General features: G+C 43.9%; 1 protein-coding gene across 32 annotated transcripts in view; it reads left to right on the forward strand.

Annotated features, from left to right (window-relative positions):
- The window catches only part of LOC133049270 (ATP-binding cassette sub-family C member 4-like), a 374,395-nt gene that overhangs the window by 37,317 nt on the left and 321,133 nt on the right, over positions 1-15,945 (forward strand). For all 32 annotated transcript variants that reach the window (XR_009691263.1, XR_009691264.1, XR_009691268.1 and 29 more), the window contains exons 11-13: positions 3,158-3,349; positions 12,509-12,603; positions 12,827-12,913. Coding sequence is in view for 18 of the 32 variants with exons in the window: in XM_061133239.1 (XP_060989222.1) it covers positions 3,158-3,349; positions 12,509-12,603; positions 12,827-12,913 (374 nt within the window). In the remaining 14 variants the exon portion in view is untranslated. The remainder of the gene's footprint in view (positions 1-3,157; positions 3,350-12,508; positions 12,604-12,826; positions 12,914-15,945) is intronic.

Below are 15,945 nucleotides of genomic sequence, written 5' to 3' on the forward strand. Positions count from 1 at the left end.
GAAATAGAGGTAAACAATAGAATGGGAAGACTAGAGATCTCTTCAAGAAAGTTAGAGATACCAAGGGAACATTTCATGCAATGATGGGCACAATAAAGGACAGAAATGCTATGGACCTAACAGAAGCAGAAGATATTAAGAAGAGGTGGCAAGAATACACAAAAGAACTGTACAAAAAAGATCTTCACAATCCAGATAATCACGATGGTGTGATCACTCACCTAGAGCCAGACATCCTGGAATGTGAAGTCAAGTGGGCCTTAGGGAGCATCATTACGAACAAAGCTAGTGGAGGTTACAGAATTCCAGTTGAGTTCTTTCAAATCCTAAAAGATGATGCTGTGAAAGTGCTGCACTCAATATGGGATGGGGAGGGAGATGGGAGGGGGGATTGGGTTGGGGAACACATGTAAATCCATGGCTGATTCACGTCAATCTATGGCAAAAACCACTACAATATTGTAAAGTAACTAGCCTCCAACTAATAAAAATAAATGAAAAGAAAAAAAAAAAAAAAAAGAAAACTTAGCAGTGGCCACAGGACTGGAAAAGGTCAGTTTTCATTCCAGTCCCAAAGAAAGGCAGTGCCAAAGAATGCTCAAACTACCGCAGAGTTGCACTCATCTCACACGCTAGTAAAGTAATACTCATAATTCTCCAAGCCGGGTTTCAGCAATACGTGAATCATGAACTTCCAGATGTTCAAGCTGGTTTTAGAAAAGGCAGAGGAAACAGAGATCAAATTGCCAACATCTGCTGGATCATTGAAAAAGCAAGAGAGTTCCAGAAAAATATCTACTTCTGCTTTATTGACTATGCCCAAGCCTTTGGCTGTGTGGATCACAATAAACTGTGGAAAATTCTGGAAGAGTTGGTAATACCAGACCACCTGACCTGCCTCTTGAGAAACCTGTATGCAGGTCAGGAAGCAACAGTTAGAACTGGCCATGGAACAACAGACTGGTTCCAAATAGGAAAAGGAGTCCATCAAGGCTGTATATAGTCACCCTGCTTATTTAACTTACATGCAGAGTACATCATGAGAAACGCTGGGCTGGGGGAAGCATAAGGTGGAATCAAGATTGCCAGGAGAAATATCGATAACCTCAGATATACAGATGATACCACCCTTATGGCAGAAAGTGAAGAAGAACTAAAGAGCCTCTTGATGAAAGTGAAAGAGGAGAGTGAAAAAGTTGGCTTAAAGCTCAACATTCAGAAAACTAAGATCATGACATCCAGTCCTGTCACTTCATGGCAAATAGATGGGGAAACAGTGGAAACAGTGACTGACTTTATATTTTTGGGCTCCAAAATCATTGCAGATGGTGACTGCAGCCATGAAATTAAAAGACACTCCTTGGAAGGAAGCTATGACCAAGCTAGACAGCATATTAAAAAGCAGAGACATTACTTTGTCAACAAAGGTCCATCTAGTCAAGGCTATGGTTTTTCCAGTAGTCATGTATGGATATGAGAGGTAGACTATAAAGAAAGCTGAGTGCCGAAGAATTGATGCTTTTGAACTGTGGTATTGGAGAAGACTCTTGAGAGTCCCTTGGACTGCAAGGAGTTCCAACCAGTCCATCTTAAAGGAGATCAGTCTTGAATATTCATTGGAAGGTCTAATGTTGAAGCTGAATATCCAATACTTTGGCCACCTGATGTGAAGAGCTGACTCATTTGAAATGACCCTGATGCTGGGAAAGATTGAAGGTGGGAGAAGGAGGTGACGAGAGAGGATGAGATGGTTGGATGGCATCACCAACTCAATGGACATCAGTTTGCGTAAACTCGGATTTGGTGATGGACAGGGAGGCCTGGTATGCTGTGGTTCATGGGGTCGCAAAGAGTCAGACATGACTGAGCGACTGAACTGACACTGTTCAGGATAGACAAAGACATCTTTCATCTTAGTGGCCCTTCCAGGATGTCTGGAGATCATAAAGGCTCTTCCCGGAAACTTTGAGTATTTCTTCCTGTGACTTGACGTGATCCCATCAGTGCACATGTAGTGAATGTGCAGCCATGTGCTGAAGATAAAGGTACAGACATGAGCAAGACCCTGACTTTCTCTTTCAGAGGCAACCAGGTTCTGGGCGAGACAGATATGCAGACATATTATTTCAGCCCAGTGTCATGAGCACTCTGATGGCGTGGATACATATGCGCCACATCTGTGTGGTATTGAAGATTGAAAGAAAAGGTGCACATGCACTTGGTCCGAAACAACAAAATACAGAAATCTAATGTGGGATGTGGGCTTCACTGGTGGCTCAGTGGTAAAAGAATCCTCCTGCTAATGCAGGAGACATAGGTTCGGTCCCTGGTCTGGGAAGTTCCCCCTTCCCAGTTGTGGAGCAACTAATCCCGTGCACCACAACTGTTGGGCCTGTGCTCTGGAGCCTGGGGGCTGCAATGACTGAGCCCACGGGCCACAGCTGCTGAAGCTTGCCCACTAGAGCCTGTGCTCCTCAATAAGAAAAGCCCCATGCACTGCAAAGACGACCCAGCACAAGCAAAAATAAATACATTTAGAATTGTGGGATGGCAGAAACCAACACAACATTGTAAAAAATAAATGAAAAAGATAAAAGAACTAAAAATAAATGAATAAAATTATTTTTTAAAATGTGGGATGTGTACATGAAAGGGTGCTGATTTCCTCTATGATGGACTTTTGCTCTGTAGACATAACTCACCTGAGAGTTTTTCAATTAATCATCTTTGGCTATATTCTTCACACATAGCTTTTTAAGAATGAGTGTTTGTCAAGTAAAGGATACCAGATGCAGGAACAATTGCACTAAACATCAAATATAGAAAATACACATCCTGCTGGGCTCTGCTAGAGAAGGATGTTAAACATTCTTAATTATTCTTTGCTGAGTAGAATTTCACTTGGGGAGATACTCGGGCAGAGTAGATTGTTTATAGTATTAATATATTCCTTATCAGTCTTTTTATTGACCATTAGTGTTATTTTCATTTTTTTTTTTTTTTTTTTTTTGGTCTCAGCTGCGAGGGTTGTACTTTAGCCTGTTGAAGGAAAGGGTTCTATCATGTATCAATCGCCAGGGTGGGGTCGGCTGTGCTGCAGGGCATGTTTCATCCTGAGTGCACCCTGTTCACATGTGTGTGTTGCCGTCTGTTTCAGTCGTCACTGTTAAGCGCTCTGCTGGGGGAGCTGCCCCCAAGCCAGGGGAAAGTCAACGTCCACGGGAGGATCGCGTATGTTTCTCAGCAGCCCTGGGTGTATCCAGGGACTGTAAAGAGTAACATTTTATTTGGGAAGAAATATAAAGAAGACAGATATGAAGAAGTAATAAGGGCTTGTGCTTTGGAAGAGGTGAGTAATGACTTCTGAGTTGCATATACTTGAATTTCAAATGATGCTAGTGGTTTACACTACAAGGTTTGTTAAAAGTTCTTTTCAAAAAATAGATTTTTGAACGTTGCTTAATATTTAAGTTGGTCTTCTGGATAAATAAGCAGGTTTACATACATAAGCATATGTATTTACATATGCTGTCGTTTTAATTCTTATAGGTTAATAACACTCACAGAATACATTATCTGGAGAGGGGGATTGTTTCATTTTGTGAAGTTTTCCTTCACTTTCAACTTTTTAATGGAAAGTTACAAATATTTACAAAAACAGAGAGCATGGTTTAATGAACCCTCATGTACCCACCCCCAGTTTCAGCCAGAATCAGCTGGTGGCCAGTCTTGCTGCATCTCTACCCCTGCCAGTCCCACCCCGACCCCAGAGTATCATGGAGCAGATCCTAGACCTCGGATTAGTTCACCTGTAAACATTTCATTATTTTTCTCTAAAAGATAGGAAAGCTTTGGGGGAAAAAATCACTACTTTATTTCACCTGAAAAATACTTCAAATTCCTGAATATCACCCATCTGCTGGTCTGTGTTTACATGCTCTGGATCATCTCACTGAGAAATCTCCTTCACCCTTATTGGAATCCACACAAGGTCTCCCCACTGCACTTGGCTGATGCCTCCTTGATCCCTTTCAGTCTGTGAGTTTCTCTCTTCACTTCATTTTTTACTTCTAATTTATTGTTTAAGGAAACCAGGATGCTTTAAAATTTCTTTTTAATACTGCGTCATTTCACTGAGGGAGATTGTTTTTAGAAATGGCATTGAGTTTCACAGAGAATGGTAAGATGAAAAATTTAACTGTATTTTGGGAATTAAATAAGATTAGTTAGTAAATGATCAGACCTAAATTTAAGTGATAGGGGAATACAATTGACAAAAAGAAAGGAAAAAGAGTAAAGAATGTTAAATACTATGTTACTGTCTCGGGTTGTAAAAAATCACTAAAGGTCTCCCCTGGGGTCTGTTCAGTGCAGTTCTTTGACTGTTCTTTTGTACTGTGAGGAAAAGACAGGGACAGATTTTCAAAGGTGTGGTGCTGAAAGCTCCAAACCTGCTTTGTGAGGAAATATAATTTTCCTCCAACAACGGCTTGAACATCATAGGTTGTATCAGGTGTGTGTGTTCATGCTAAATCACCTCAGTCATGTCCAGCTCTGCGGCCCTATGAACTATAGCCCACCAGACTCCTCTGTCCATGGGATTCTCCAGGCAAGAATACTGGAGTGGGTTGCCATTTCCTTCCCCAGGAGATCCTCCCAACACAGGGATCAAACCCAAGTCTCTGTCTCCTGCATTGGCAGGTGGATACTTTACCACTAGCGCCACCTGGGAAGCCCTGTATCAGGTGAGCAGCATTTTACACTGATGTGGACAAACAGAATTGCTTGTTTAACGAGCTCGTTTCTTTCTTCCAGGTTCTTGTTCATGGGTGACTGTACATTTGCAGAAATGATGTCAAGTTAGCAGGAATGAGCTAGATTTTTATTAAATGGTCTAGATACCATATACGGAGAAAGCAATGGCAACCCACTCCAGTACTTTTGCCAGGAAAATCCCATGGATGGAGGAGCCTGGTAGGCTGCAGTCCATGCGGTCTCTACGAGTCAGGCACAACTGAGCGACTTCACTTTCACTTTTCACTTCTCCTGCATTGGAGAAGGAAATGGCACCCCACTCCAGTGTTCTTGCCTGGAGAATCCCAGGGCCGGGGGAGACTGGTGGGCTGCTGTCTATGGGGTCGCAGAGTTGAGCACGACTGGAGTGACTTAGCAGCAGCAGCAGCAGATACCATATAAGAAGGGAAAGCAAATGCAGAACAGTGAGAACAGTAACTCCCATTAATTCAGAGTCCACGTGCAAATCATTTTTCTGCCTTTCACACATGTGCGTGCACACACGTAAAAAGGTTTATGAGTTATTCATTCTTTACGAGTATCTTCGATATTCCCATCTTCATTTTATAGTTATTAAAACTGAGGCCTGGAGAGATGAGACACCTCATCTCTACGTTTGTAACTCAAGTTCAGATCTTTGGGACCAGTGCTTTGCTGCAGCCTCATGGGTGACTGGACCACTAACGCGGGCAGTGTTCTGGGGCTTCACCCACATGGGGCATGTGTGCAGCACAGACTTTGGTGGAAGGGGCCCTGAGGACTGGGATGCACAGCAGTTCCTCTGTACGTGATGTGACGGCTATAAACATGGACTGCTCTCATGTTCTGCTGCATAGTTGGGACATGGAGTTGGGTCCCTCGTGCCCATTCCCTCCTTGGCAGGAAGGGAGGCCCAGCGTGGAGAAGTAGTGAAGAGGAGAGTTCTGGCCCCAGGTTCATCACTTGCCTTCTGTCACCCTGGACACGTCCTATTACCTGCCTGGGCCTCTGACATTTCTGCAGCAAAATGAGGACATTGGGTCAGAGGGTTTTGTTGCTGCTCTGAAATGTCATCTATGACTCTGATTAACAAGAGATTAGCAAGGTCTTTATGACACCTGGGAACTACTTAGTATGTTATGAGAGCGTCTGCTTATCTCCTTTTGGATTCCTGGTATCAGTGGATGGACATAAGGCAGGCATAGGAAATAGTGGCATCCTGGAGTTAGTCTGGCAGTAGACACAGAGACGGCATAGACAGTGCAGCAGAAAAGGCTTGGCCTTTGGAGAGAACAGTCCTGGGTAGTGACTCCAGGTGTTTGTCTCAGTTTCCGTTCTTATTAAATGGGGGAGGGGGAGGGTTACTGTAATGATTACAGACAATGCATGTGAAATGCAAACAAGCCAGGGTTTCAGTAAGTGGTGGCCATTATTACTATTCTAACCTTTTCCTTTCCATCCATCTATCCATCCATATAAATATAATAAAGATTTCTCCTTATTGATCTCCTTACTCCCACCTTCCCCAAATCCTCGAGGAAAAGCCATAAAAAAGCAACATCTGTTTATTTATTAAAAATTTATTTATTTTAATTGGAGGATGATTACAATATTGTGGTTTTTGCCATACATCAACATGAATTGGCCATGGGTATACATATGATCCCCCATCCTGAACCCACCTCCCACCTCCCTACCCACCCTATCCCTCTGGGTTGTCCCAGAGTACTGACTTTGGGTGCCCTACTTCATGCATCAAACTTTCACTGGTCATCTGTTTTACATATGATAATGTTTATGTTTCAATGCCATTCTCTCAAATCATGCAACCTTCACCTTCTTCCACTGAGTCCGAAAGTCTGTTCTTTACATCAGTCTCCTTTGCTGCTGCCTTGCATGTAAGATGGTCATTACCATCTTTCTAAAAGCAACATTTTTTTATATAACATATGTTAAAAACAACTAGATGTAGTATACTAGATGTGATTGAAGTAATCGTTTAAGTTCATTGAGCTGAAAACTTTTCTGTAACAAAATAGGGAGATATGAAGTAATCACATTGGCAATGTTGATTCAGGCTGATGGCATCAACTCCATGGTCTAGGAGTCAGAAGGTTCAGAAATTGAGTCCCAGTTTCTCTGTTGATCAGGTGTGTGGTTTTGACTGTTTGATCCTTACAAGCCTGTTACTTCATCTGTAAAATGGAGATAATAAGACTATCAACCTCATGAGGTTGTTTTGAGGATGAAATGTGGTTGTGATTTTAAAGCCCCTGATTGCTAGGGACATAACAAGCACTCTGTAAGTATTAGAATGATTTTGAAAATAAATTAGTTTTTAATTATAAGCTCAGTCAGTTTTTGGTAAAATTACATCTATAAAATGTGACATGTAAGAAAGAAGGTATCTGAGTATTAACTTCCATTGTTTGAGTTGGTATTTCTATAGGTGCTCTACACATAGTACATTATATAAATCAATAATAACAATATTCTGTTACCATAATATAAGCAATATAGTGTGCAACATTTGTCTCCATGTTATCTTTAAGGCTTTTGAAAATGTTTAGTGAACACATATTTAAAGGTATCAAATTGATAAATTCTAGTTTAATATTTCCCACATAGATCACTTATTTGGCCATAGGATAGTAAGTTTATTGATACTTACATGTCTAACTATAGAGGCCTTCAAGTCCTGAATTACTTAAGTGTTATCTTCATTTCAAACATACCTTCAGTCACCACCTGGACAGCATGATGTGAAAGAGCAGAAGGCTCTGAACTGACTTGAGCTGGTTCAGATTCCAGCTCTTCTGTTTCACAGCTGACCGCCCTCAGACCAGTGATGTGACCTCACTCAATCCCAGTTTCCTCGTCTGTGAAATGTGGCCAACACTTACTGTGAAGCTTGCTGTGAGGATTAGAGATAATCAGGATCAGGTTCCAAAAGAGCTTGGTGCACAGATCTTACCCCCCAGGAGCTGTGAGACTCCATGTGCACGTGTACAAATGATGGAGCAGAATAGGATGGGTCCTTCATGAGAAATGAGAGATGTAAACTGAACCCAGCAGGAAGAGAGACGAGTCCAGGATGGTTCCATGGGAGAGTGTGTTTAGGCTTAGCCTGGAAATATAGGATATTGACAGGCCGTGAAAGGAGGGTTGATTCCACATGGAAGAAAAGCTGTGAAGGAAGGAGGGCTCCTGCTGCTTGACTCTCGAGTCCAGTCATCCTCTGCCAGGGCCTCATGTCCAGCCCATGTTAACCATTTCAGCAGTCTGCTCCAAGATGCTTATACTGTGAGTCTCCACCATCACTGAAGAGCCCTTGATGTCCTTCTGAATGGAAGGCATCAAACCAGCATCACTATTTCCTAGTTTGCCTCTAGGGTATGTGTCTGCTGTTCAGTGAGAATTGCCTAAATTTTTGGGCTTCCCTGGTGGCTCAGACAGTAAAGAATCTTGTCTGCAGTCAGACAGTAAAGAATCTGTCTGCAGTGCAGGAAGACCTGGGTGCACTCCCTGGGTTGGAAAGATCCCCTGGAGAAGAAAATGGCAACCCACTCCAGTAATCTTGCCTGGAGAAATCCATGGACAGAAGAGCCTGGTAGGCTATAGTCCATGGGATCACAGAATTGGACATGACTGAGTAGCTAACACTTATTTACTTACTTAACTTAGAGGTAACAAATATGAATAAGAACACTTTCCTCTCCGTGGAAGGAACGATAATATATGCTCAACTCAGGCTTTTCCCCTTTAATCTAATCAGAATGGTAGCTGAGAAATCAACTTGGCTTGGTTTTACTTCAAATCCTCCAAAATATTTTTCCCCTTGGTGTCTTGTTCATATATAATTTACAGAGTCAACAACACACTCCAAGTGTTACTACCAGACTCAGAGTTAGTTTCTCATGTCCTGGAAAGAGAGGCCGTGAGTGCCTTTTCTAGAATGTGGTTAAGCTTGCTGTATTACAATGTGGTGCTTTTTAAACAAGAAAACCACTTGAACAACATGAAATCAAAGCATAAAAACTAAGCAAAACAGTTTGCAAGGACTGTGAACAGTGAAAGAGAGGCCAAGTAATTCTGTGTGTGTGCATGAGGCTGAGAACTTAACATAAAGCTCATTTATCAATGAAAACACAAAGCAAGAGATGGTATTAATTTCTGAGCCCAAGAAAGAAAGAATGTGAGGTAATTATAAATTTTCACAACAGAGCATTTGCTGCCTTTCATCAGATGCACCTCCATTAAGATTTGAGTGAGTGGAGAACCTGTGTGTGTCTGTGTCTTTGTGGTTGTCAGGGAGGGTTACGATGGAGTCTCTTTCTTCCATGGTGGTCATGTGCTTTGTATATTATGATTCACACTGTAAACAGGGTCCTACTGTTGGCTTGGTGAGAAAATAGGGATCAGTCACCAACAGCAAGTTATAATCAACTCATGTCCTTTTTTCATTTATGGAGGTGTTCACACACTTCTTTAGATTCTCACAGCATCCTTGAGTTCAGTGACTTTGGTTTCTCCAGCACATTCTATAGAAGAGGAAAATGAGACTTAGGGAGGTCAAAGGCCTTGTTTGTCATTGTGGTATCAGTGAGCTACTTGCTTTCTCCCCAAATTTGGTGCAGCATCTGTACAAAGGTACTGCTATGCATCCTAGGTTGAGGCATGGGGTAAAAACTCCAAGCAAACTCTGTCTGTGACAGAATGTGCCAATTGATAATTAAAGGCAACCTGAGACTTCTAATATAATACCATGTAACTTAAGTCTAAAGCAGGGGAACCAGAGATCAAATGCCCAACATCTGTTGGATCACAGAAAAAGCAAGAGAATTCCAGAAAATCATCTACCTCTGCTTCACTGATATGATAAAGCCTTTCGCTTTGTGGATCACAACAAAGGGTGGAAAATTCCTAAAAGAAATGGGGATACAAGACCATCTTACCGGCCACCTACGAAACCTGTATGGAGGTCAAGAAGCAACAGTTAGAACTGGACATGGAACAATGGACTGATTCCAAATTGGGAAAGGAGTACATCAGAGTTATATATTGTCACCCTGATTATTTAACTTACATGCAGAGTTTACCAAGTGAAATGCCAGACTGGATGAAACACAAGATGGACTAAAGATTGCTGGGAAAAATATCAGTAACCTCAGATATGCAGATGACACCACGCTTATAGCAGAAAGCGAAGGGGAACTAAAGAGCCTCTTGATGAAGGTGAAAGAGGAGAGTAATAAAGTTGGCTTAAAACTCAATATTCAAAAAACTAAGATCATGGCATCTGGTTCCACCACTTCAATGCAGTAGATGGGGTAACAATGGAAACAGTGAGAGACTTTATTTTCTTGGGCTCCAACATCACTGCAGATGGTGACTGCAGTCATGAAATTAAAAATGTTTGCTCCTTGGGAGAAAAGCTATGACAAACCTAGATAGCATATTAAAAGGCAGAGCCATTACTTTACTAACAAAGGTCCATATAGTCAAAGCTATGGTTTTTCTAGTAGTCATGTATGGATGTGAGAGTTGGACCATAAAGAAAGCTGAGTGCAGAAGAACAGATGCTTTTGAACTGTGGTGTTGGAGAAGACTCCTGAGAGTCCCTTCGACTGCAAGGAGATCAAACCCATCAATCGTAATGGAAATCAACCCTGAATATTAATTGGAAGGACTGATGCTGAAGCTCCAATGCTTTGACCACCTGATGGGAAGAATCGACTCATTAGAAAAGATTCTGATGCTGAAAAAGATTGAAGGCAGGAGGAAAAGAGGATGACAGAGGATGAGATGGTTGGATGGCATTCCTGACTCAGTGGACGTGAGTTTGAACAAGCTCCAGGAAGTGGTAAAGGACAAGGAAGCCTGAAGTGCTCCATTCCATGGGATCACAAAGAGTCAGACACAACTGAACAAGTGAATAACTACTTAAGCCTGATTTCTGTCTTGTCATTTTGGGAATGTTCTTGTCATCTATTCTTTTTTTCCCCATGGTACTCTGGGGAAAATAGGCTGATTTGTCTATTAACTTTTAAATAATATTCAAATATAACTTTTGATTGATTCCCAGATCCTCAAGTTACAACTTTATTTCCTTCTTAGTTTTGAGTTTTTCCTGCTTTCACAGACAAGCATCTGCTTAATCCAGCTGATCTGCTGGGTGTCCTTTGAGCACACCATTACTTTCCTTTTGGTTTTCCTGCCCAGTTTGCTCTTTCTGCTCCCATTTCTTGTACAGACCTTGTCTGTCACTTACTTTAAGTATCACTGTGAAGCCTTGGGTCAGGTGTTATCCCTTCTCTGAAAGTGGGAATCTGAGCCAAAGATCAGCAAAATGTCTTTTTAAGAGACACTCATTCCTTGATAAAAACAAGTCCTGTGCCTTTACCTCCTGGGCCACCAGCTCTCACACCTGTGTCTCTAGCACAGACCTTCACACCTGCATGTACAGCTGCAACATGACACCACTGGGAGGTCATCTCAGCTTGTCCATGAGCGAAGTCTCCTAAACCTGCATCCACGATCTTCCCCAACTCAGTAAATGGAGACCCTGTCCTTCCCCTTCCTCACCCCAAACACCACCGTCTCCTCTTCTTTTACAGTCGCACCCATCCCATCAGCAGGTCTTTTGGACTCCACCTTCAACATGTGCCTGGAGTGTAACCCCATCTCTCCATTCCCACTGCTCTCACTCTGGTCCTGACCACCGTCATCTCTCACCTTGATTATTCTGGTAGCCTCCTCACTTGTATCCACACTCACCCTACCCCACTTACTGTCTGTTTTCTGTAAAGCACAGGAGTGATTTCTTAAAACCTCTAAACCAGGTCTGTCCCCCTCCTCTGCTTACTGGAGTGACCCCAAGCTCCTCCTGCTCTGTCTCCACCCTCACTCCCCTCATTCTCACTCTGCTCTCCTGCCTCCTTGTCCTGAACCCCTTGGGCATCTCCCCATGGCCCCTGCACTCACCCACTCCTCTGTGTGGAGAGGTCTGCCTGAGCCCCTCCCCACCCCAGATCTGCTCACACCCCCTCAGAGCAGAGCCCTACCCCCAAAGTGGACTCACTTCCCTCCTTCACTCTCCTCCCCCCTAAGCTGGCTTGCTTTTCCTTCCTGTCCTCAGTTCTTGCGCTCAGGTTATTTTCCATATTGTCCATCTTCTGTCATGGAAAGAAACTCTAGGAGCTTTGTTTCTTCACAACTGAGTTCATTGTGCCCAGAGCAATGCCTGTCATACAGTAGGTCCTCAGTAAATATCTGTTAAATTGGTCGAATGCGTAGATGTTGTACAAAACTACAGAATGAAAACAAATAAAAACACTGAGAGTTTTGTTTTTGTTTTTGTTTTTTTAATGTTCAAGGTCACAGTTTTAGTTACTCTGACTTATACCCACCGCTCTGGCTTCCCAGGTGGCTCGATGGTAAAGAATCCACCTGCAGTGCGGGAGACACAGGAGACACGGATTCGATCCTTGAGTCAGAAAGATCTCCTGGAGGAGGAAATAGCAAACCACTCCAGTGTTGTTGCCTGGAGAATCCCAGGGACAGAGGAGCCTGACAAGTCCTAGTCCATGAGGTTACAAAGAGTTGAATAAGACTTAGCAGCTGAGCATGTATGCACATTAATCAAATACTTGTATGAGGAACTAATGCTAAAAGTGTAAGATGGTAGTAGAACACAATTTGTATCTTTTTCTTTTCCCCTTTTCTATCTCTCTAGGATTTACAGCATTTGAAGGAAAGAGATCTAACTGAGATAGGAGACAAAGGAACCCCGCTGAGTGAAGGACAGAAAGCCCGGATCAACCTTGCAAGGTAAGCGGGGTTTCAGTTGCCATCCTGCCCCTCCTCCTCCGCGGCTCCTAGTGGATATGTGCACACAGACCCCGCTCACCAGGTGGGCCTGTGTGAAACAGGGTCTTGGTCCTTTCCCTGGACTTGTAGAAGGAACATGAAGTTGTTGGACACCATCATGATTCAGAGATGAGACCCAGGGAGTGTGTAGTATCCTCTCCTGATGTCTCTCTATGTTTTCTAGAGCTGTGTATCAGGATGCAGACATCTACCTCCTGGACGATCCGCTCAGCTCAGTGGATGCAATCGTCAGCAGGCACTTGTTTGAACAGTGAGTTTGCTCCTGTCTTCTATCATTTCTTCTTTCCAAGAGCCCTACAGAGATGAGGGAAGAGAGCTCAGGAAGGTCTTTGTGCTCCAGGAAACTCAGCTCCCTCTGGGCTGGTGTCCCTCCCTCCCCACCCTTCCCTCCCTTCCCTCCACAAAAGATCCATCATAGAGAAATCTTGCCTCATGATGAGGTCAGGACAGGAAAATACAGCAGGTGCTTCCAGTGTTGGGGGGGGTGGGGGTGGGCAGTGGGGTCCATGCTTTAGGGAGTGACAAATAGATGGCAGTTTTCCTCCTGCTACTTGCAGTTGATTACCAGACACTCTGGGTGGATCCAGACCCCAGGAATAAGAAAGATGATGTAGGGTTTTTAAATCAGAGAGTGAGACTCTCTAACCTGGTATTTGGCTGCCAGATTTTTTTCCTCCATCATTTGCTTAAGGCACCTTAGAAGTGAAGTTTTCGGTACTGACATAGGGCTTCCATGGAAAGACCCTGTTGGTTTATGCTTGTTATTCTATCATTTTGGAAGTAAAGTCTTTATTAAAGTGTAGAATTTGAGAATCATTTATTCCACATCTAAGTATGATTTCAATCATTTCATGTTATTTTATGGATGCTTAGTAGAATTAATACTTAGACCTACAATGTAGTGTCACCTGTAATCTAGCCTAAGTCTTGACTCTCATTCCTGTTTCTAAAATGTAGAACTTGTCAGTGGTTCCTGCTTGGCTATACAATGACTAAAGTAGAACAATTCTGATGCTTTTCTCTGTATAATGTGTGTCCTAACACACACTGATTGAGGCCTCTTATGGAGTCTAGTCTGGCCTTTCTGAAAGCCTTGTGAACTTGATTTTTTTCCCTAAAACAGCCTTCACATCTCCCCCACGGTCAAGTTGGTTGCTGTTGTTCACTTTGTTAAAGCCAATGAGCCTTCCAGCTGCACTCATAAACACCCTGCACTTATAAACACCCTGCTGTGTGCACTGAGATCAATGCCTTGCTGCACAAAACTGTTTAGTTTACAAGGAGGACAGTGAGCCAGGAGAGGGGAAGGACCCACACTAGACAGAATAAGGGAGACTAGGATGCCAGGCTCTCACTCTTGCCTCTGAGGAACCTGTCTTTACATGGAGTTTGTTAAGACAGATGCCTGGGGGAAAGCTCAGTAGAGTCAAGGTTTAGAGTGTTTTAAAACAGGGCAGTAAGTGCTGAACGTAAAGTGGAAGTGTCAGCTGGAGGCTTTCACTGAAGTCAGAAAGCTCCCTGTGCCCGGGGCTGGGCGGGCAGTGCCAGTGCCCTGGGGGCCTGCAGGCTGGGCAGGTGTGTGGAGGCTGAGAAGAGGACCCCGTCCTTTGCTGAAGCAAGAGTAGAAGCTCAGGTGTGGAGGGAGGAGGAAGCAGGGCTGTGAGGAGAACAGCAGGCATGTCCTCTCTTGGAGGAGGCGGGGTGTGCAGCAGAGAGAAGCTGTTTGCAAATTCTTGCTGTCAGGTCCTGTGTTAGTTTCTAGCACTGTGTCTGTCCAGGCTGCTCTCACAGGACACCAGAGCTGAGTGGCTTAGAAACAACAGAAGTTTCTCTCTCATGGTTTTGGAGGCGGAAAGTCCAAGTCAGGGTGCTGAAAGATTAGGTCTGGTGAGGGTCCGATTCCTGCGGCCTCACATGGTGGCAGAGGTGAGGAGCCCTGTGGGTCCCTTCTATAAGGACATTCATGCAGGCCCCATCCTCATGACCTGGTCCCTCCTGATGGCCACACCTCTTTATACCAACACAGTGGGGATTAGGTCTCAATGTATGACTTTTGAGGAGAAAAACATTCAGTCTGTAGCAAGTTGTCACAGATGGGGGTGCTCAAAGAATAGAAATTAAATTTCTCACAGTTCTTGAGGCTACAGGTTCAAGGTGTGGGTGGTTTGGTTTCTCCTGAGACCTCTCTCCTTGGCTTCTGACCGCATCCCCCTCGCTGTGTCCACACAGCCGGGGTTTTCTCTAGTTGCAGAGGGCAGGAGCTGCTCTCTATTGTGGCGCGTGGGCTTCTCACGGCGGCGGCTCCTCTGGTTGCAGAGCCCGGCTCTGTGGCCCGTGGGCTCAGTAGCTGCGGTTTCTGGGCTCCAGAGCGCAGGCGCAGTAGCTGTGCTGCAGGGGCTGAGGTGCTTTGCGCCTGTGGGCTCTTCCTGGACCAGGGAGGGATTCCGTGTCTCCTGCACTGGAGGGTGGATTCTTCACCACTTAGCCGCCAGAGAAGCCCCCATTTGTATATTTTTGCTTATATGTCTATTGCCTTAGGAGACTGACCTAAGAAAACATTGGTATAATTTATGTCACAGAATGTTTTGCCTGTAATCTCTACTGGGAGTTGTATGGTGTCACGTCTTATGATTAAGTATTTAAGCCATTTTGAGTTTATTTTTGTGCATGGTGAGGGAGTGTGTTCTAACTTCATTGATTTACATGCTTGTGTCTCTGTCTTTGTATCTTAGTCTCTTCATCTAAGCATACCAGTCAGATTAGATTAGATTCAGTATAATTAAGGGTAGTGATTACCTCTTTAAAGTCCATGACACCAAATTCAAAGGTACTGATGATTGAGGTGACCACATGTGAATCTGAGGGGACATGATTGATTTACAGCAAGTCCAGAATAGCAAAGTAGAGACTTCAGCAGAGTCAGCAAATGTGAGAGGGAGGCCTATGAGGAGCTCTGGGATCTGGACACTAGGAGCTGGCTAGGAGCTGGGATTCCACGTCCACTAAGCGGGCTTTGTTAGACTTTGGTGGAACCTGCCCTTGTATAATGGAGAAGGCAATGGCACCCCACTCCAGTACTCTTGCCTGGAAAATGCCATGGACAGAGGAGCTTGGTAGGCTGCGGTCCATGGGGTCGCTAAGAGTCAGACAGGACTGAGCGACTTCACTTTCACTTTTCACTTTCATGCACTGGAGAAGGAAATGGCAACCCACTCCAATATTCTTGCCTGGAGAATCCCAGGGATGGGGGAGCCTGGTCGGCTGCCGTCTATGGGGTCTCAC

Source organism: Dama dama, chromosome 30 (assembly GCF_033118175.1).
Source record: "Dama dama isolate Ldn47 chromosome 30, ASM3311817v1, whole genome shotgun sequence".
Classification (NCBI taxonomy): domain Eukaryota; kingdom Metazoa; phylum Chordata; class Mammalia; order Artiodactyla; family Cervidae; genus Dama; species Dama dama.